General features: G+C 48.6%; 1 protein-coding gene across 1 annotated transcript in view; it reads left to right on the top strand.

Moving 5' to 3' along the window:
* Positions 1–16,712, top strand: part of LOC122380144 (lachesin-like) — a 33,648-nt gene extending 16,936 nt beyond the window's left edge. The window contains exons 4-9 of the mRNA XM_043362999.1: positions 4,603–4,758; positions 7,945–8,073; positions 8,356–8,542; positions 10,819–10,922; positions 14,317–14,433; positions 14,892–16,712. Coding sequence (XP_043218934.1) covers positions 4,603–4,758; positions 7,945–8,073; positions 8,356–8,542; positions 10,819–10,922; positions 14,317–14,433; positions 14,892–15,037 — 839 coding nt within the window. The 3' untranslated portion in view covers positions 15,038–16,712. The remainder of the gene's footprint in view (positions 1–4,602; positions 4,759–7,944; positions 8,074–8,355; positions 8,543–10,818; positions 10,923–14,316; positions 14,434–14,891) is intronic.
* Positions 16,713–21,375: the final 4,663 nt, after the last annotated feature.

The raw sequence follows: 21,375 nt of genomic DNA, 5'->3' as shown, positions 1-21,375 counted from the left end.
TCAGCCGGAGCAGCCTGTTTACCGGCGTCCGAGCGTCCCCGCTGCCTCCACCGCCTCCGCCAGCCCACCGCGCGGAGGCTGGCCGCCGCGCTGCAATATGCATCATCAATCCATCGGTGCCGGGGCGCCGCCGAATCCTAAATCGGGGTTAGCGCTCAGCCGTTCAGTTTATGGCCACGCCGATGACCGTAATTGAAACACATGTCGGCGGGGGAGCGTCCCAGCGCGGCGGCGCAAACTAGATGACCGTGGGTCTGTTTGGACAAACAGGCTGCCGTGAGGCTGCACAGTAACCGGCAGCAGCGAGCGGCTGAAGAGGCGACGGGACAGGGCAGAGATGGCAGATACAGCGCAGAGCTCCGGCTGAGACTTACTGCTCAGCAGCGCGCTATCTCGTTCCTCAGTCACGGAGAGTGGCTTAGCAGTCTCGCCTTAGACCAAAGACCCTCGCCAGTCGGTCTTTCGGCACGGAAAGCCCACTTTGTGCAACCATGCCACATCATATAAGCAATATTTCACTGTGAATCGATATGGTTTGTTATACAGGGGCGCGGGAACTTCTTTCAGACTGGGGGAGGGGGGGCAACCATAATAGAGATCAGCCTAAATACTCCCAAATCTTCTTACCGGTTTTAGGCCACTTATTTTTCATCCCTTGACTTTTTCAACCAAAAGAAAACATTTGCATAAAAAGTGCGGTATTCCGTTTCAAAGTTGTGGGACAACCCCCCCCCCCCGGCCCCAGAGTGGGGGGGGGCAGGCTGCCCCCACCGTCCCCCTCCGGTTCCCGCGCCATATGTTGTTGTATGCTCATATAAACCATGCTTGAATGTTTTTCTTTTTAACATTGATAGTTTTTGCCATATTTGTCTGCTCTTTGAGACTTGAGTAAAGGAATCTATCACATTTCAACTCAAAGTCCCATGCCCTAAAAAAAACTCGACAATATATCGACGTTTGAATGAGTACTTGATCTCCTAAGACAAATGAAATAAATAATATCATAATAGATTTTCGTGAACCGCATGACTTACGTCAAGGGCAAAATGCTCTTTCCAAGGGGAAGGACTATTATTTTCATTTAATGAATTGCCTTTCTGGCTTAGGTCCCTGCCCGCAATATCTTCTCATAAAATGCCCATGACGTTTCCTCTGCTGTTTTCTTCCATGCGACTAATTTACGCCCATTCTCAAGCATGGAGTAACATAACCACCTGCAAAATGGAGAATGGTCCATAATCTGCCGATTATTATTATTGACATCTGCGAGTGTCCAACAGAATACACTGCAGGTCCCCGCAGTTTGCTGCACGATGAAAGCTCGGTCGGCTCCCAGCGGGGGCAGCTGCTGCCGATCAGATTATAGCGGGCTGGTCTCTGGAAATGATGACCTCTCATCGCTCACACCAGGCGCAGTCTCTCCCGGGGGACCGCTACTGAACTACGGAGGCACTCGTGAGCAGAGGGTCATGCCGACAAGTGTTTGCAGATTGCTAGCTAGTTAGAGGCTCATTAATATTCGGCTGGACAGAGAGGCTGCTGAAGGTGGCTGCAAGTTTTCGACACGGTAGCTTTCGAGTCCACGGCCACACCAAGATATTCCCAGCTAACGCGAACATTTGTTACTGGAAGATATTCGTGGCTTGCGGGAGCATTTGTTACCGAGAGCACCCGTGTCCGCGGCCGTCCGCTCTATATTCAGCTTTGCGCCGAAACATGAAAGCATAATAGCCGTTTCAGTTCTTGTGCGGTTCTCTGCAAGGCCTGACAGGTTCATAGACCTTGTAAAAATTGTTTCACCTCTTTGTAATGTCATTTATGCGACAGGCTACGAGTCCAATGACAAACAATGTAGTAAGCTAAATGGCCGGAGTACATACTTAGTTGATGCTAAAGGCAAACAAATATATACGTTCCTTAGAAAAATATTCAGACTGTCGTGCAGAATGGCCACTTAATTTTCAAAGAGCATGGGCTTATAGAGCTATTCTGTTCAGCAACAATGGAAGAGGAAAAATATCCGTGTAACCTGTTTTGCTCCTCACGGTGTGAAAGAAATTCTAATAGTTAGGTATACAAAACTTGGGAGCGAGGGAAAAGTCTGTTGTGATCCTCGATTTCATTCCAATAATCCGGGTCCGAGCATTCCATTACATCGTTGCGACTGCCTGCTGCATTCCTATTCAGTTTCCAATTGCAAAAGGTCAACACCTGATTACACAGGCAAGTGTTGTTGTGGTGCGGTGCTCCCGGCGATGGTCCGCTTTATAGTTCCGGGGTTAGGTACGGCGTGTCTCCGGCAGAAATAACGAGCCTCAACTGCCTCAGCAGCCAGCTGTTTAAGCCAACTGCTGCCTGAAATATCTCCCGCCTAATTGTTCACCAGTCAAAGTTTCCACGGAATGAATTTTTCTAACGACTACAAAGGGCATTGGCGTCGTGCAATGTGCCCCAGCTCAGGGGACTTGTGGTGTGAGTTATTCGCCACTTCTCCACAACAATAGACCAATCCCAATGATAAACCGTTTCGTGCTAGATTACGGAAATCCAGCCTTTCAGGGCGGTCCAAAATGTTGCCTCACGCACGCCGCATTTGGCAGAACAGATTGCTCCGGTCAGATATCTGGCAAAAACGGCTCAGAGCTTGTATATAGGGTTTCATATTTTTGGGGTGGATTTGACCCTAATAAGCCTTTCAGAGGAAAACTGAGATATAAGCATCCAAACCGGCTTGTTTTGCTGTTTTATCGACGCGAACTACGTCTGACTAAACTGCTGAGTTCAGTTCGCCGCCTAGTCGTGGTCATCGCGAGGACATTACCTCCATACGTACCGCACAATATAGTCATTTCTTTGGTCAAACATGTGAAGACAAAGAAAATGAATCAATGATGCCCCTAAAACTAAGCATGCGCATATTTTGAGACAGCATTTAACCTCGTATACTTCAGTAGTATACATTTACAGTTGGATTCAAACATCAAATCAATTGCACGCATAATGATGCGCTGATTCTGTCGGCTTAAAATATGTGTTAGTTACTGAACGTTCATTCCTTAATAAATTATCATCGTCGTTTATTCACACCCACGGCTTCGTTATAAATACTTTATTAGAGTTGGGCATGAGCGTCAACGAGCAATTTCAGGTTTAACCCTCGCCCGTATAGGGGGGGGGGGGTCGAACGGACCCCCCCCATGGTTTTTCGCGAATAACTCGCGTAAAAAGCGGCCGATCGCGACGAAACTTTCAGTACCCTCGCGTTAATCAATTTTACACCTACCCTGAAAATTTCATGACCCTGACCCCAATGACCTTTGACCTGTGACCTACTTTTCGAGACCATGTTTGGCCAGAATCGCGATTCGGCGTATGTCGGCTCGCATTAGCCGCGCGTTTGCTGTCTTTTCGTGGTTTCAAGCGTTCAAACATGTGATATGATGTTGCCCCCATGCATTAGGGTGGGTGTTAAGGTCACCTGAAGGTCAGGTCAGGTCATGGACCTTTGGTGACCTCGGTTCACTTTTTCAAGTTTTACATGTTTCTAGGCCAGTTTTTGGAGCTGAATTCGAATTTAGCAACCATATGAACATTTACGAAGTAGTTTTGGTGCCTTCGTAACATGTTACGAAGCTGTCAGAGGTGGTTGACACCTACTAGGAATACCCGGCAGGACCCCTACTGGTTGACCTGACCTGACCTGACCCGACCTGGACTAAATGCATAAAGACATTATCTGTGATCAAAACTAACATGATATTCGTGATCAGCGCCCCGAAAAACCCCATAACAGCCACACTTTACGACCTTCTAACAGGTCCCGATTTTCCCGACTTTTGGGTCATTGACCTGACCTGCAAGGTCAACCAATGACCTAGGACCTTAAAATTAGGTATCATCGGCTTCCTCTCGTCACGGGCAACACGCTCGTTTTTACCGCGAAGCTCTAGCTCGATCAGGGGCGAAATGGCAAGGGGGGGGTCCAACGGACCCCCCCCCCCCCTTATACGTTCGCGGCTGGAAAAACACCAATACGGGCGAGGGTTAAGGACGTCATTTGTGTTCTCGGACATCTTAGCAAAAGTGGGTCTTTTGCACTTACCAAGTCATTCCAATAAGAAGTCTATACAAAGGGAGGATTATCTTTCTCATCATGTAGTGCTTCTTGAGATCATTTCTCTATTCTCACCAGGGTAGTGGGGACACTAAATCTGTCACAAGAGGCACCATTTGATGACATTTTGGAGAGAATTACCGCTGAAATTGGTGGCACGATGGCCTCCACTGTCATTACCCGTGTCATATACGACGTCCACAGGGGTTAAATTAATGTGTTGTAAAGAAGCTTTTAGTTTTTGAACTACTTCTCTGTCTCATTAAATTGCGATGGTGCTATAGATAACTTTGTCAAGAAAGGGCACATCACTAATTAATAATCATCCATAGCTTAATAATTATCCATATCCATTATCCATATATGAAGATCATTGATAAAGGATGCAAAAATATGATTACAATTTCAGCAATAGCCAATAGCCTTCAACAACCGATAAACCCCAATAAGCTCAGCCGCTCATCGGTGTTTTACCGCGTGTTTTCCAGTACCGCCTATAATCGTGGACAACCGTAGCAGTCCTTCTGAGGTGACCGTGCACGAGGGCAAGAGCGTGCGACTGACCTGTCACGCCGAGGGTCAGCCGGCGCCGGCCATCTCCTGGCGGCGAGAGGACAACCGACCCATCTACGTCAACAGGCCAGGTGAGGACAGGGAGGACAACCGACCCATCTACGTCAACAGGCCAGGTGAGGACAGGGAGGACAACCGACCCATCTACGTCAACAGGCCAGGTGAGGACATGGAGGACAACCGACCCATCTACGTCAACAGGTCAGGTGAGGACATGGAGGACAACCGACCCATCTACGTCAACAGGCCAGGTGAGGACAGGGAGGACAACCGACCCATCTACGTCAACAGGCCAGGTGAGGACATGGAGGACAACCGACCCATCTACGTCAACAGGCCAGGTGAGGACATGGAGGACAACCGACCCATCTACGTCAACAGGCCAGGTGAGGACAGGGAGGACAACCGACTTATCTACGTCAACAGGCCAGGTGAGGACAGGGAGGACAACCGACCCATCTACGTCAACAGGCCAGGTGAGGACATGGAGGACAACCGACCCATCTACGTCAACAGGCCAGGTGAGGACATGGAGGACAACCGACCCATCTACGTCAACAGGCCAGGTGAGGACAGGGAGGACAACCGACCCATCTACGTCAACAGGCCAGGTGAGGACATGGAGGACAACCGACCCATCTACGTCAACAGGCCAGGTGAGGACATGGAGGACAACCGACCCATCTACGTCAACAGGCCAGGTGAGGACAGGGAGGACAACCGACTTATCTACGTCAACAGGCCAGGTGAGGACAGGGAGGACAACCGACCCATCTACGTCAACAGGCCAGGTGAGGACATGGAGGACAACCGACCCATCTACGTCAACAGGCCAGGTGAGGACATGGAGGACAACCGACCCATCTACGTCAACAGGCCAGGTGAGGACATGGAGGACAACCGACCCATCTACGTCAACAGGCCAGGTGAGGACAGGGAGGACAACCGACCCATCTACGTCAACAGGCCAGGTGAGGACAGGGAGGACAACCGACTTATCTACGTCAACAGGCCAGGTGAGGACAGGGAGGACAACCGACCCATCTACGTCAACAGGCCAGGTGAGGACATGGAGGAAAACCGACTTATCTATACGTCAACAGGCCAGGGACAGGGAGGATAACCGACCCATCTATGTCAACAGGCCAGGTGAGGACATGGAGGATAACACTTATCTATACGTCAACAGGCCAAGAGAAGACTTGGAGGATAACCGACTTATCTATACGTCAACAGGCCAGATGACGACAGGGACGGGAGGATGTGCCCAGGTACCAGGGTTGAGGAGAGAGAGAGTGCTAGAAAAATTGATAAATTGTTTCAGAAGGCTGAGCACTTAAGAGGGTTTATTTACCTGATGTAATTCACAATTGTTGTCATTCCACCGCTCCGTTGTGGTACAAAAAGTCACATCATTTCTCAGCTGGCAAGTTCTCAGTTGATGCGAAGACACCGAGCACGGCAGTTTGAGATTCAATCAGCGGCGCGGGAGGCGGTGTGAAATTGAGAGATTCGACGCCGGCGCTCTCTGCCGACAGCCGCTGTTGTGGTCCGCACCAGAAGCTCTTCAAAACAGTCACATTAGACGCTGTTAATCTTGTTTAATGGCTGCTGGGGAGGCAGTCGGCCACTGGCGCGCTGCTCCGCTCCGTCCGCCGAGCTGTTTCCTGCGGCCGATGGGACGCAGCCGTGTCGAGTTGTGGGTGCGGGCCGAGCGCGGCTCTGTCTCCCCCGGTCCGAAACGGCCGGGACGGCTCGAACGCTGGCCAAACGGCAGGCCGGCCGCGCGGGTAAACATTTTACTGCCAGCTCGGCACGCAATAACGCCGCGACCCGACGGCTTTTTCCCAGTCTAACTAGCCCGGCTGCAGCTTCCAAATTGATTCTAATAGCGCGGCCAGTTTAAGAAGTTGGCAAGTTAACACGTGCTCTGTCAAATCCATTGTGTTCGCTCCGCCGATAATGTCTCGGCTTTACATCTGTGTAAGTGAGCATGAAAACGGAAAGTCACCGCGCCGGGTGAGCCGGGGACCGATGTTCACGGTAGGACGCGCTGAATGTCTGAAAGTCAAATTGAGATGTTTTGTGCCACAGAAGTATGTATAGAATGCCAGCCGATGAAGTTCTGCAAGCAACTTTGGGATGGCTTTTTCTGTCGTTTCAAGAGAAATAAATAATCAATTAGATACAGGTGCTCAGTACTGGTCTGTTTTGCAGTGATCAGTACAGGATGTCTGCATATCCGAGTAAAATTTCAACACAGTATGGCTAATTTCCCCATTGCACGCTGACCTGTTCTAACATTCACAGACGAATGATCATACGAGCATCGCCATTCATCCCTTTCATAAAACACCAAAGCGCACTATGTCACTCAGTTGACGTTGAAAGCCATGTAACAGTTTTGGTGAACCAGTTGGGAATTGAGCGGAAATTAGGGCGTTTCCTGGCGGGCCGAAGCGGCGGCGGTTCGGCGTCGTTTAGCTGCCGGATATGAGCACAGATCGGCTGTGTGTCTTAATACCATTTCCCGGTCTGTCCGAACCGATCGCACACATCCTGCCCCGCTGCGCTACCGCTCTCAGGCGCGCTACGACACTGTCCAACGGCGACACGTCGCGAGATGAGTGGAGATGGAGTCAGTTGTCACTTGAGATATTTCATAGTGAGTAGAACAGGCAGTGATAATCGAAATAATTTAACGTTCAGGATTGACTTTTTAAGTTGTATTACGGCATTGCACAGCATCGTACAAAAAAAAATGTTATACAATGTTTAACATTTTGTTGAGGTTAGCAAGCGCAGACGACAAAAATTCAAGGATCAGATTCAAAGTGGAAGGTACAATTATCGCTTGTTCTTCCTTACAAAAAAAATACCTTAGTGCTTGCTTCATTTAGATTGTAGAATATGTATTGTCTCGTTTGAGGAGCCTAAAATACACCCACTGCTGGGCAGTTCTGGCCGAACTCCGTACCGAATTTCATTCGACAGACGCTGACCCTTCCGTCTGCATCCTTTGGCGTCATTTTGTCTCATGCTGGTCTTCCTACCCGAGTCTCCTTTGACGCTCTCTGGTGGCCCTAACTGGACCCACTGTGCCGTTTGACGCCGGGCTTACAGTCGAGCCGCCACCCCGACCGACCACTCTCTGACCGGCCACTAATGGCAGCCGCCGTGGTGGGGAGACGGGGGCGGTTTTTGGGCGGCCGAGACTGACGGACTGACAGCTCCCTCCCTCTCCGCTCCGCCGGCAGTGCTGAGGCACAACAGCTCCAGTCTGGAGCTGAAGCACGTCTCCAGGAAGGCCATGGGCGCCTACCTCTGCATCGCCAACAACGGCGTGCCCCCGTCGCCCAGCAAGATGATCACACTCAAGGTGAAATGTGAGTAGCCACTCCATTTGTAACCTAAAGCCAGCCAATCATGCATTTGGGTGATCGCACTTTGCCTACTTACTTGTCCTTTACTTTTTCAAAAGTTTTGTAGCTCAAATTCATGTAGATTTTTTTCTTTGTATAAAGATATCGAAGAACAAAGGCGGTAAAATTATTGTGATGCGTCTCGGTCTCACGGCTCGCCCACTTTCCTTTACTCTGATGATGCACAAAATACCACCCAAACCCCAAGCCCAGTTACCAAAGCCAACCCCTCCCCCGTTCCGCCAGTTCCGCCGTCGATCCGGGTGGAGACGCAGCTGCTGGGCGCGCCGGTGGGCTCCTCCGTGCGGATGGTATGCCACGCCGAGGCGGCGCCCAACGCCATGCACTACTGGGAGCACGAGGACAAGATCCTGCTGCACAACGCCGCCAGGACGCACCACATTGAGGAAATTGTCAACGGCTTCCGGACCACGTGAGTGACGAGCCGGTCGGTCTCGCGGACCGCCGAGGTGCCGTCCGGACCCGGAGTGGCGCGCCGGAGGGGAGGAAAGATCCCGTGGGATGGGTGAACAGAGGATGGATAGTTGAGCGGGAGACAGACGTGGGTGAGCGGAGACAGACGTGGCTCTGTTGCAACACTCACCGAGTCGGTAGACAGAGCGAACAGAGAGCGAACATCAGGCTGCTGTTGATGTCACGTCATCAGATGTCATATCGACAGCTGAAAGGATGCGTGAACAAGTCAGTCAATTGAAAATATCGAGCGCAATGATAGCATTATTCTTGAAGGTCAGCTTTGCGTGGATCAATTCACAAAGTAATGTTTAATATCGTAGAAGAAAAACCGTATGCTCACTAGTTATCTTTAACCCTCGCCCGCACATAGGGGTTGTCACTTGAGATATTCCATAGCGGGTAGAACAGGCAGTGATATCGAAGTAATTTAATGTTCAATACTGAATACTGACATTCGAAGTTATATGAATGCATTGCACGGCATCGTGGAGAAAAGTGTTATACAAAATAGACAGGGGGGGCCACCCCCCCACATAGTCTTTCTGCTCTGCACTTAACATTTTTAGAGCTAGAAGCCTGATGTTTGGTATAGCTGCTCCTCTATCCTTTCTTGATGTCCACTGAAAATTTCAAGTTTCTGTGGTTTTTGGTTTCGGAGATATGACCTTGTTTTTTCAGGTCATGTCATGACCCAAATGACCAATTCTCAACTTCTTGCGTTGGCTATGGGCCTTGTGAGCTTTTGACACCTTCATTTCGGCCTTTTTTGCCAATGTTACCTCCAACCTATCATGGAACATGTTGTTCGACGATGTACAGAGATGTCAAGGTCAGGCTCATGGTCAACCTAGGTCATCTACAATAATTGCGTTTTAGGCAAGCTAAATTTACTTTTCGTGAAGTTTTTTGACTGCATTTTTGAGAGCTTCTCAGATCATGATTTCATGCAATATGGACACATAAACAATCGGTGCACACATCAGTATACACACAGACACACACAGACATACAAACACATATCATTGACCTTGACCTAACTTGACCTGAAATAACCTCAGCGGCAAAAACCTGGTCGGGTAGTGTGACAAAGAGGTTCTAGCTGGCTTGGCACTAGAAAATGGCATCATCATCGGTATATGATAAGCAGCGCACTTGATATCCAACGGAGACCCAAAACAGCAACATTTTTTAGTTTGACCTGACCTGGAAGGTCAATGACTGACCTGAGAAGGTAAAACTGGGTATCATTGGATTCGTCTCTTCCCAAAGAATCTTTTTTATCTTTACCGCGAAGCTCTATCTCCAACAGGAACGAAATGGCGCGGGGGGGTGGCAACCACCCCCCCCCCCCCCATGTGCGTTCTAGGATGGGAAAATGGCATGTGCGGGCGAGGGTTAAACAATCCAAAATTAACCTAATATGAATGAATGTATTTCGGAAACGTTCCTTCTTCAGGTAATTTGTACATTTCTTTGGCTTATATAGTTAACTTTTGAACTGAAGAAGGAACATTTCCGAAATATATTCATTCATATTAGGCTAATTTTGGATTGTTGAAAGATAGTGAGCATACGGTTATTCATCTACGATATTCAATCATGCTGCTCATTTTAGTACCTACTTCGCCACCTTATTACAAGTAATGTTCAATGTTAAATATTACTTCGTTTAACCGTTTACTTAACAATCCTTAAGCATTTTCAGAGGTTCTAGCCTTGCATTACTTAACATTCGACCTAAGGAATCAGAGATGTATTTTAGGATTATTTTAGCATAGGCATGCAAATAGGATGCGGATGCCTCCCTTTGAAAGCATCAGCAACTGCCGCTTTATTTGTAAGCACAGTGTTTTCTTTGGGTGTCCCGAAAACTGTCTGTAGTGGATTGCATTTCAATCTGGCAAATTGCACATTTTATAGAGCATCAAAAGCGGCGGACCACTCCGATAAATTAGTTGAGTGGTACGTCCTGTGGTAAGAACATCAGAAGAGCTGGCCACCGGCTCGCCGATCGGGAAACATCGATCTTCCAATCAAACGTCTCTCTCAGATCGTGCGCTGGAACGCGTTTGTCAAACGGATTGAGATAAAGCATAGCACACTCGTCTCACCACCAAGAATCGAACTGCCCATCACTTCGTATACGCATGTGCCGCCTAATCATCGCACGAATGGATTGCATTTCATATTGAGAGGAAGTTGGACATCAATTCTTATTTTGGTTGTCCACAGAATGACGCTGACAATCGAAAGACTTTCGGAGCCCGACTTTGGTCTATATAAATGTGTCTCCAAGAACCCTTTCGGAGAAGCGGAGGAAACGATACGAGTATACGGTGAGTATTCGTGTTGGTTTGCGAGATGGTATCATTAACTTGCGCTGAGTAGATTCATTGTTAGTGTAGATTCATTCGTTAGTGTAGATTCATTGTTGTTGGTGCCTCATAAAAGTTCAGTGTGCCTACTCTATTCCACGAAGTTGATCAAGTTTATCTGAAGTCATGACAAAACAATGTCAAAACAATTAGTAATTACATCTATTGTGGATGAAATTTATTTTGCAATGCAAAGTGCTGAACGTGAACAAGAACAATCGCGTTGTCCAACAACACATGTGCGAAAATGCGTTGTTTTAGAAGACCCTTTACCGTTCGCGACAATGACCCCACACAATGATGCGTTTCTCCCCATTTTCCTCGACTGTCTGCCTGTCCTCCCCAGAGGATTCCCCAATGTCTATGCCCACCACCCTTCGGCAGGCCCCCGCCTCCCCACCGAGCCCTGCCGGTGCTCCCCTCTCACGGGGCGGCCGTGTGCCGCGGCGTCCGGCTGCCGCGACTCCGTTCCCCTCCCCCGGGAGCGGCTCGCGCGTGACGGACACGTCCGAGAGCAAATCTCCCGGCGCATCTATCTACCGCTTGCTGCCTCATTTCTCGCACTGCTACATTTATTTTCTCCATCTGCGGCGGCCGGCAGTGTGGCCGGCCGGCCGGTCGTGTGGCGATTATATTGGAGAGGTGCCGGCGCGGCCGCGCCCCTGGGGACCGCGCGCGCCCAGAGGTGCAGTTACGCGCGCACCAGTGGCGCCGTTTTTCCCCGCCTCATTCCGTATGCATTCTGGATCGGCCAGGGAGTTGCCGCGATGGAAAATCGTCCCGCAGAATGGGGTAGCGAAATATATGCCGCCATAATTTACCAATGATAGGGCGGGGATGCGCGATGTTAGAGCTGGTCATGTGGGGATGCTACGTTAGCCGGCCAGTTTAGAGACGATCCGTTACCGGCCGGCAAACCGCCGACGGACCTCAACGGGCCCATTGTAAATACAGTGCGGCGCTATTTTTGGAGATGTTGAGATATTGAGACGTACGGCTAGGAACGCAGACTAATTGAATAAGGTTAAAAGAGGCGGTAGTTTCTGCCAAATCGACCGTGACTGGAACAATAATCAGCAGATACGAAAGGCCTGTTTCATTAAGGTGTGAAAAGTGGACAAAGCTCAAAATGAAAGAAAAACTTCGGATACGTGAGCTTTATCAGTTCCAATTCATGCAACCCAAATATAAGCTATATTTTACAAAAAAAAAGTTGATTTCATGAGCAGGGATATATTGAGGTGCGTCCACCTAATCGCAGTTTTTATCGACTTAGTCACGCAGCTTGTTATATTATGACAGCTCATAGATAACCATATATCAAGTGCCAAAAAGTCCATCGATCAGCAAGCATGCTCTGTGCGCCAGAACAACGTCATCTGATAGTAAAATTGCCGTCAATGCCGGCTCATTCTGGTTTGATCTGACCGGCCGCTATCTGAAGTAGCAGCATTCGTCACGGGGGTCATATGGCGGTCATTTGAGTCGCCCAGGGCACGGGCGCCCGTGGGTGGCGCGTCACCCGGGGCGGGGGCGGGGGCGGGGGCGGGGGCGGGGGACACGAGGAGCCCGCTCGGCCGTGCCGCAGCCTGTCATTAGGAGCGTCATTTATAACGGCGGCCGGCCGCGGGGGAGCGTGTCGAGCAAGAAGCTACACCAATACCGCGCTTGATACCGTCACCGGCGCGTTAATTAAGTCGGCAGGTGACGAATGCGCCGCGGCCTGTATGTGAAATGGAACATGGAGATTGGACGCCGGACGAGGTGAAGAGGAGCACCCAGAGAGGAGACTCACTCCGAAGACACCGCCAGACCGACAGAGGCGGTCGGACAGCTGACACCGGCTCGGCGCCGCGCCCGAGCTTTGATCAGGGAGCAAAAGCGTAGCACAGGCTGAATGGACAGCACGTAGCGCCGAGAGCGGCGCACACGCATAGTGCTGAAAATACAAATTAAAAGACTTATATAACAGTTTTATAACTCATGCCACTGCTCCCATTGACCACTTACGCTAAGCAAGACAAATGTCTTAAACTTGAACTCCGTCTCTTCAAACTCGGAAACAAAACGCCCACTTTCGCGGAAAAGTAGCTCTGTCGAGCCGCATACAGTGGCCCAGCTGCGGATAAGTGATGAGAAGTCCAGTCATCATGGCCGCGCTCGTTCCGAATGGGCAAATAACGAGCGCTGGTCGTCCGAGTGGCGGCGCGCGCGCCGATGATGGTACTCTGTGACTGATGGTCAGCCCGGTGGGCGGGGAGTGTGCGTGCCGATGAAGCTGTTGTGGCCTATCAACGTGACAGCGAGGCGCGATTGGTCATAGGTAAAGGGTATGTGTACTGTGTAGGTGTAGGTGATGAGTGGAGGTGTCGCTTTTGGATCCACAGCATTCCGGTTTTGCTAAGTTGCTATGGCGGAGGGAATCATGGACGAAAAGTTTGTACGACTCACGTCGCCGAGACATTTGAGGAAGGGAAATATTCTAAAATCGATTAATGTCATGCCAAATTTCGTGTTATCCATAGGTCAATGATCGTAGTTGCAAGCAATTGATAGCATTTGTCACACGACTGACTCCAAATGCATAAATGTGACGTGCCACTGACACTTTTTGTTCATTTGATTGCGAGCAAATGAAAGAAATTGTGTGAATCCAAATGGATCTTTGACTGAAATTTGGGGTGCGCTGAGCAATGAGCAGCTTTAGTGAAGGTCTCCTCCCCACCTTTACCGGGCCGAAGCCAGGGCCAGCCCGGCGTGCCGGCCCCAGTCCGACGACGGCGGCAGCCAGCCACGAGCGGCCGGCGACGCACGCCGACAGCTATTTCCTGAGCAGATTGATGGATGTCGCTGCGATGGGTGTCGATAATTTTTCCATTTGTCAGTCGACGCGCATCGATACGAAGACAAGTAGTTAGGTGCAAGTGACAGACGTACAAAACAGTGTCAATTATGGATGGTGTTTGTCACCGAGGGACCGCAGGCCGACCGCGGCGACCGTCGCCAGTCGCCCGCTAAACAGGCCATTAATATGACGGAGCTCTGACACCGGCCATCGTGCTGTTCATCTTCCGCCGCCGGGATGGGAAGGAGAGCTGCCCTCTCCGCTGTGCAGGGCAGGGCCACGGGAAAAGGTCGGAGGGGCCGTCTGCTCCCCAGGCCGGTCCGAGAAGGGTGCGCCGATCTCCGGGGACTAGGGATAGCTGAGCAGCAGCTCGGACTGCCGGGATCGGTATCGGCCCGGTGCCGGAGACCGGGAGGGGCCGGGAGAGGGGACGAGTCCTGCTCGCCGGCGCGCGGAAGCCGCGTGGGAGTGTCGCGCTGTGGGTGACGGGTCCCGTGTCGGTGCCGACAGCCACGCGGGCTGCCGAGCGGCCGCTGACCACGCCGCCGCGGCCGCCTCCGCCGGCGCCGGCCGACCGCCGGCCGCAGCGGCAGCACTACAATCGGGATGGTCCGCGCGATAGTGCAGGTAAGCGGAACGCCGCAGCCGGCCCGTGTCGGCAGATAAAGGCGCTGACCGCCGCCCCGGCTCGACCGCCGCTACTGGGAAGTGTCAGAGAGTTTGAAGAGTCATACAGTTAAGTGCCTTCGACGATAAACCGCAGCTCGAGGTCCAGTGGACCGGAGAATAGCATTCGATATTTTGTGTTGATTTGAGATCTGCCGAATGAAGTACCTATGATGTATCAAAGACAGGAGTACATATATGCGCAAGCTTGTTGCACGCACTTACATGAATCTATTGTCGACACTATTTAAGAGCGTTGCCGAAGCATTAACTGTCTGGGGCGAAGCGCAGTGGCGGCGCATAACCTGACTTAGGTTAGATTTTTTTGTAGGACAATTGCCCGTTTTTTCTTTGTGATTGCTGAGTATCGCTGTGCGACCTTTGATAGCGCCATATCGCGTGTCCTTTCTCGTCCACAGAGCGCGCCAGGTCGGAGACACCCGAGAGCTCCCAGCTGCCGCCGCCCTCCGCAGGCGCGCACCGCTCCACAGAGCTCGCTATCGGCGCCGCTCTGTTAGCGACCGCCACAGTACAGCTTTCCCGAACGCTCACCAGATGGCACTAATGCAAATGAACCGCGAACTGCGAACTGACAGCCTGTCGCAGCCGGGTGTTGTGAGCTCCAAATATCGGGTTGAGGTGCGGTCTGCATGTCTGAGGGCGGTGCGGAGATGGCGTTTGTATGTGTGTATGCGTGTGTGCATGTGTTGTTTCCCAAACAGGGTCCTTTGTCGTTTGTGCGCGGCCCTGACTCTGTGCCGCGGCGGACACCGTGACGTCAAAACATGTGGGGCAGGCGCTGGCAGTGGCGGATTCAGAGAGGTGGTAATGAACGCTGTGGGAGAATACCAACTCCCCAACAAGTCTCTGAATTCAAATAACTTCGGTTTTCCTTCCCTCATGCGTTGCTGTGCAAATGAAAGCAAACTGTTTTCGAAAACAAAATTTTGTTGTTTCTTCCTGCACGAATTGAAACACAAATTCAAATTATTTTCAGACGCTGGAGGAAAGCATGACCCTACACTGAAGGTCCCATGCAGACTGGTTATTGTTTCACCTTTTTTGGATTGATTTAGTCATTGATTCATTTGATTTTTTTTCTCGATTCAATCACCATTAAATTCCTTCAAAAAATTGGTGAATCGAATCCTTTTGATTCAGAAAATCAAAAACAAAACAAAAAAGGAATGATTAACGTTTGATTCAGCCAAAGAGTTATTGAACGATTCTTTTTTCAATAAGATATTTTTAATCCCTGATAGATTTTTTTAATCCCTGATCGCTATCCTGATTCAGGGATAGTACCTACATATTTGTTATCAGTGTATAGTACCTACATATTTGTTGTGTTCTTTTTGTTGTCATAATCATCATCACATGGCAGTAGTTTTAACATTTGTTGATAATAAACTACGCTCACCACATTTTTTAAAGTCCATGAATCGTTTTTATTTTTCAATTAACCCTGATTTCCAATACTTTTGATTTCGTCTTGGCTTGTGAATCAAACAATCCTGACCGTAAAGCCTTTTTGCTTCAACAAATTTTGTTAGATTCAATACAATCGATTCAATCACGGGTGAATCGAACACTAGTCTGGCCCCACGGTTTAAGTTATTGAGCGCTTGGCAAGTTATGTTGTTATTACTGATCAATAATGTTTAGTAAGGTGTTGTTTGTTTTCAGTGATCTGTACAAAGTCATGGTGTTACTAATGAAGGTGTTCTTTTAATCTAATATGATGTTACTTCTAGTCACATATTTAAGTGACAGACTCACTCCTTTAAATGAATGTCAATGGAATTTCGTTCAAATTTCCGGAAACTGGTACTTATCGTCACTCATTGAATCATCTCTTAGCTTTATTTTTTAGTGTGTCATTTAGTTCACCTTATGATACCTAACACGCAGCAGAAGGGAGCGATATTTGAGTAGCCCTCGTATCGGTTGACGAATGCCGAAAGGTTTGTCAGTCGCCCTCGTTTGTGACGTATTGCACATGGAGCAGCTGAACCTCTGCACCGCACCAAGTAAAGCAAGGTATTGTTACTGAGTCTGCGAGCGTGCGTCTAATTACAACCTGTTGAGCGTTGAACTGTGGCATTGATCTCACAGCGTGTCTATATGATCCAACGTGTTATTGCCCGTGTAAAGTTGTGTCAAGCATATCCTATTTACAATGCATACGAAGCGTTGTGCGAGCGTACATATTAGCATAGAATACAAAGAGTGGGAAGGAATCTTCTGGCCCTGCGCTTGTTCCAGTGGAGAAGATGGAATAACGGTGCGTTGTGTTGTTTCTTTATTCATTTGTACCTCATGTAGCGTAAGGCAAGAACATCAGCTGAGCCCGGAAAATGAGAAAGAAGCGTGACCAAGTTTAGACCGTCTAGAGCACGGGAGTCACTTTGCCAAGCTTTTTTCATGTGATTTAATGGCGAATTTTAAGATATCGAAGCTACTCTCGCCATGGGATGCGATATGCATATGGCTTAAAATACTAAAATATTTGGCACAGTTCCGGCCCCACCGGACAAAGATATTGATTCGTGCATTTTTTCCAGCATGTTTAGCTATCTGTAACTCGAATGTATTGCATTTGACAGCTTACTTCCCGAGTTTTAATTGACAACCGACTTGCTACAACTGTTAATATTCTATCATAGGACAGTTAAACTTTATTCAACCTTGCTGCCTTCACGTGCATTGGGCCACTCAATATACCGGCTGCACTAGCCAAATTCATGGAATACTTGAATCTTGTCAAGTTTAGATGACATAGCGAGATAGGATGCTCTGCTTAGTTATCATTTACTAGCTTTATACGAAGGTTAAAAAATGACTTACCTCAAAATCAAACAGACACACGTCAGTAATTCAATGCAAGGTTTTTGAAAACTGCGTGGGCCATTAAGGGTTCTTCCGGAAACCACATCACATCAGGTGGCTTTAACACGACAAGCCGCAGAATGTCATTACATAGTTTCAAAGCTGCCATACCTTTCATTGTACAGTCACATTCGTTTATTGAGATAATCCGTGGTGTCTTTTACCCTTCATGCATTGATGTATCTGCATCCGAATATATTAAAGGCCAGGTGGTAGATGGAAGGCTTTATTTGAATCTCATCATGTAAGTTCTTGGAAGAGCTTTACCATGGAAATATCGGAAACAGGTGAACCACACGGCCTCACTATTCCAATGGCGGAACGGTGGTCCATTAAGCGCCGTCTGTTCGGTGCTCCGCTCCATTTTGTCTGTCGGACATAGTGCTGTTCCGAGCGGAGTCCGCCGGACAGCGGCACGTGTGAGCTCCGCCGACGCGCTGGCGGAACACGCGGCGCGACTGTTTGTCAGACCGCCGTGTTCGTCGGACGCGATGATGCATACAGCGACACGGTCCGAGTGTCGGCACCGACGGCGGCGACGGAAAGCGGCTCGGCTCGCCTCGCCCCAATCGGCGCCGCAAGAAACGCCAACATCCCCGGATCAGTATTTTCGTATCCTCGAGAAATGGTCTTTTAAGGCGGCGTCAGCTCAACTATGTCTTGCCACGCCACACACGTACGGCAATTTACACGCTACATTGGTCTCTGATGTTGGCCCGTAAGTGAGAACTGGCCGAGAACTCGAGTAGAATACCATCTGGCCGGCATCTTTGACCTGCTGAGTAAATGCCACGGACTCGGCGGGCCCCAGGTGGCGCGGTGTGAACTGTGTCAGCGACAGTTCGACTCCGAGAAGTTGATCGCCATCGCCAGAGTTTAGCACCGGGAATGAGCTCACCACATATCATTCGACCCCCGTGAGCTACGGCAACCGTAACTGATGTTACGTCGTTGACAGTCAGCATTTATAGATGCCGCCCTTGGCGACGTTTTGTTGATTACGATATGGTAATCAACGTGGTCATCTGCGCAACATTCGCCAAGTCTATGCCAAAATAATGGTGCAACGATGAATGACGATAGATGTTGGCTTAGTCTGACCCGCTATTCGTGCCGTACTCATAACGATTATTACCGCCGATAGCGTAAACTTCAAAGTTCTAACGAAAAGTGTTTGTATAATAGTGAAACAACAACCTGCGGATGAGACCAGCAGTGGCGCATTTCAACAAGCGAAGCAACAGGAGCGTCCTCCAATACATCCCTTTCCAGACTTTGGCCCCATACCTGCGCTCCTCGATCGGACATCACCCATTAGAACCGTTCCCGTCTGTTCGTTCTCAAATCACGTTACTGGCCCGCGACCACTGCACCCCCGGATCGGTCGGCCGCCGGTCCCGGTCAAAGGTCGCCGCAGGACAGTCGAAACCGACCGGCGCGACCGTCCGGCCGCCTAATCCACTCACGTCAAGTTGGCGGAGTAAGTTGACCGACTCCGTGATCGGCATAGGCGCTCCAGTGGCATCTGTTATCTGGAGCCGCGGAAGCTACTCGGTACTGACAGGTGCTGCGAAATATCGCCATGAGGAGGGTGACACTGATATGTCGTGATCGGCTTTTGAGGTATCGTAGGCAGATGCAAGGCGACAATCGATCATCGACTGGAACCTGGATATAAATAGTCATATGTTTTGCAAGAAGAGGGAACTCTTAAAGGGACCATCCCACCTTAACATTAGTTTTGAGTTGAGATAGCCAAGTTTGCGGCCAGGCTCAGAAACCACCATTTATCCTGGTCGCAACCCCCGCAGCTTTATGGTGTTCAAGAAATTTCTTCCCTTTACTTGCAGGGTGGGACCAGCTTAGTCCCTATCTCTTAACCATTAGCGGTTTTTTGATGACGTCAGCAGTCATTTCAACGCCCGCCATTCCTTGAACCCGAGTTTTGCTGACCTTGAGCTCCCTTTTTTATCAACGTGAAATCCGTCGTCGGCGCTGAGAAAGCCTATTGCTTTTCATTTTAATTTGAATATTAGAAGATAGTAGATACCCACCACTGGAACTTGGACTGATATTATACCAAGGCCGAAGATGATCAAGCTGCCTGCTATATCTGGAGCTTGGTGTTCAACTTCAACATGGAATAAAAAACAAAATATCAAAGCAAACTGGATATGGTACTGCAAGTTAAAGTCCAAAGAAATTTGAAGAGCTGACAATTGACATTAATTCTTTCCCTGCAAGGTTTCCATATGGAGATCACAGTCACACCATGAAGAAATATTTTTGATGTTAACAGTTGAAAGGGGATTTATCTTCCAGTTTAGACGAAAGACGCTGCTGACTGTCTTTGGAAAAGGATGTCGGCATGAGGTGCAATTGTGCTTGTGAAGTGGTTATAACTGGTCTTTTCACAGTATTAAATTGAATGTGCCATTGCAGCCAAGTGTGTTATCATGTAAGGTAAAATCAAAACTACAATGTTGGTTTTACGAGCATTGAGAAGGCTGGTAGGTAACACCTGCCTGTGCTCGTAAATCATGCTGCCAGAGTATTCTAAATTAATTTTATCATACACTTTTGTTGTCCAGAATGGTTGCACTATTGTTTGGTATCATATTATTCCATGTAAATATGGTAGTGTAAAGTCCGACCAACATGTTACCAGATTTGAAGCTGTTACGTTACCTAAGTACCTGTTTTTTACTGGCGTGGTGAATGTCACCTGGATTTTGTTTTGAGGTGCAGACCTAGTAACTCTGACTACATGGGTTTGAAGCTATTATCTATTCTGTTTTTACTGGCCTGGTGAATGGCGACTGATGTTGTCCGTGGATGGCACTGAAACAAATTTTGAGTGTTTTGTACAGTGTTTTAATACAATGCTGAGGGCTGAAAGTTGTCTTGTTTAGAGTGGTGAAAGTTCAGGATATGCCAGCCACCATGGTGGGTCAGAGTTAAATGTGTTGCAGTCAGTTCGGCTTCGGCAAGCACACGGATGGGCATACGCATCGAGACCTGCTCTGCCATACTTTCAGCCAATTTTACCTAGGTAAGTCTTTTCTTTTTTCTGCCAAAAGCTATGACATTGTGAATTTCAGCACTGTGGCCTGTGTGTAGCTTTCAGGAAAGCAATTCTAAATAAAGCTCTGATAAAGTGCAAAATCAGCAATGCAGCCCTCTATTACATTTTCTACAACATCTTACTTGTTCCTTGCATGGAGAGAAAAATGCAATGTTATGAATTCGTTTATTCACATAATTTGACAAGCATGCAGTTACCTGCTACTATCACTGCACAAAACAGAGCAGAAAACATCAGTTGATCAAACACAAGACATAACAGAAGTTTACAACATAGGGCTGCCGAACCTGCTTCCTCCCACCACAGTTGATGCCATTTCCTAGCCTGGCTTGATGTGAGCACTGAATAGCTGCTTTGTCTAATTACAGCTCACTACCATTCAACTTAAACTACTCTCTAGTGAGAGCGTTCAGTGTTCATAGCAGCTCGACAGACGACAGACAACAAACATCTTGACAAACCAACCAGTATTTGATTTGGCTAATGATTTATGTGCTTGTTGTATCATGGCCAAACTACTTTAACAGCAATAATCCCTGTTTCATCTTGATCTTGCTTTTATTTCCATTTGAACTCAGATCTTGAAACAATCATCTGAAGTGATATCAGATACTGGCTTCTGTTTCTCTTGAAAGCAAGTTAAAACAACAATGATAAACTAAGGCAGGAGATGTGAGTTGTGGCAGTAGATTTTTGATCCAACATATGTCAACCTTATATTGCTTGAGACCTCTGTGACAGACAAACAAATATTTATAGTTTTTTGATAGCTTGGATTCTTGGCTTGATTTAGCAGATCAGCTGTGAACCTTGACTTTGAAATCACATAAATGTCATGGTACCCGAACGAATCCTCGCATGACATTTCTTCGTAGCACAATTTTTCGTCCGCATTTCTTCGTCTACAAATCTTCGTCGGTGTATTTATT

The sequence above is a fragment of the Amphibalanus amphitrite genome, unplaced genomic scaffold, assembly GCF_019059575.1.
Source record: "Amphibalanus amphitrite isolate SeventyFive unplaced genomic scaffold, NRLGWU_Aamphi_draft 000009F_arrow, whole genome shotgun sequence".
NCBI classification, from domain to species: domain Eukaryota; kingdom Metazoa; phylum Arthropoda; class Thecostraca; order Balanomorpha; family Balanidae; genus Amphibalanus; species Amphibalanus amphitrite.
The sequence above is the reverse complement of the archived record's forward strand: the minus strand, read 5'-3'. Positions and strand labels throughout refer to the sequence as shown.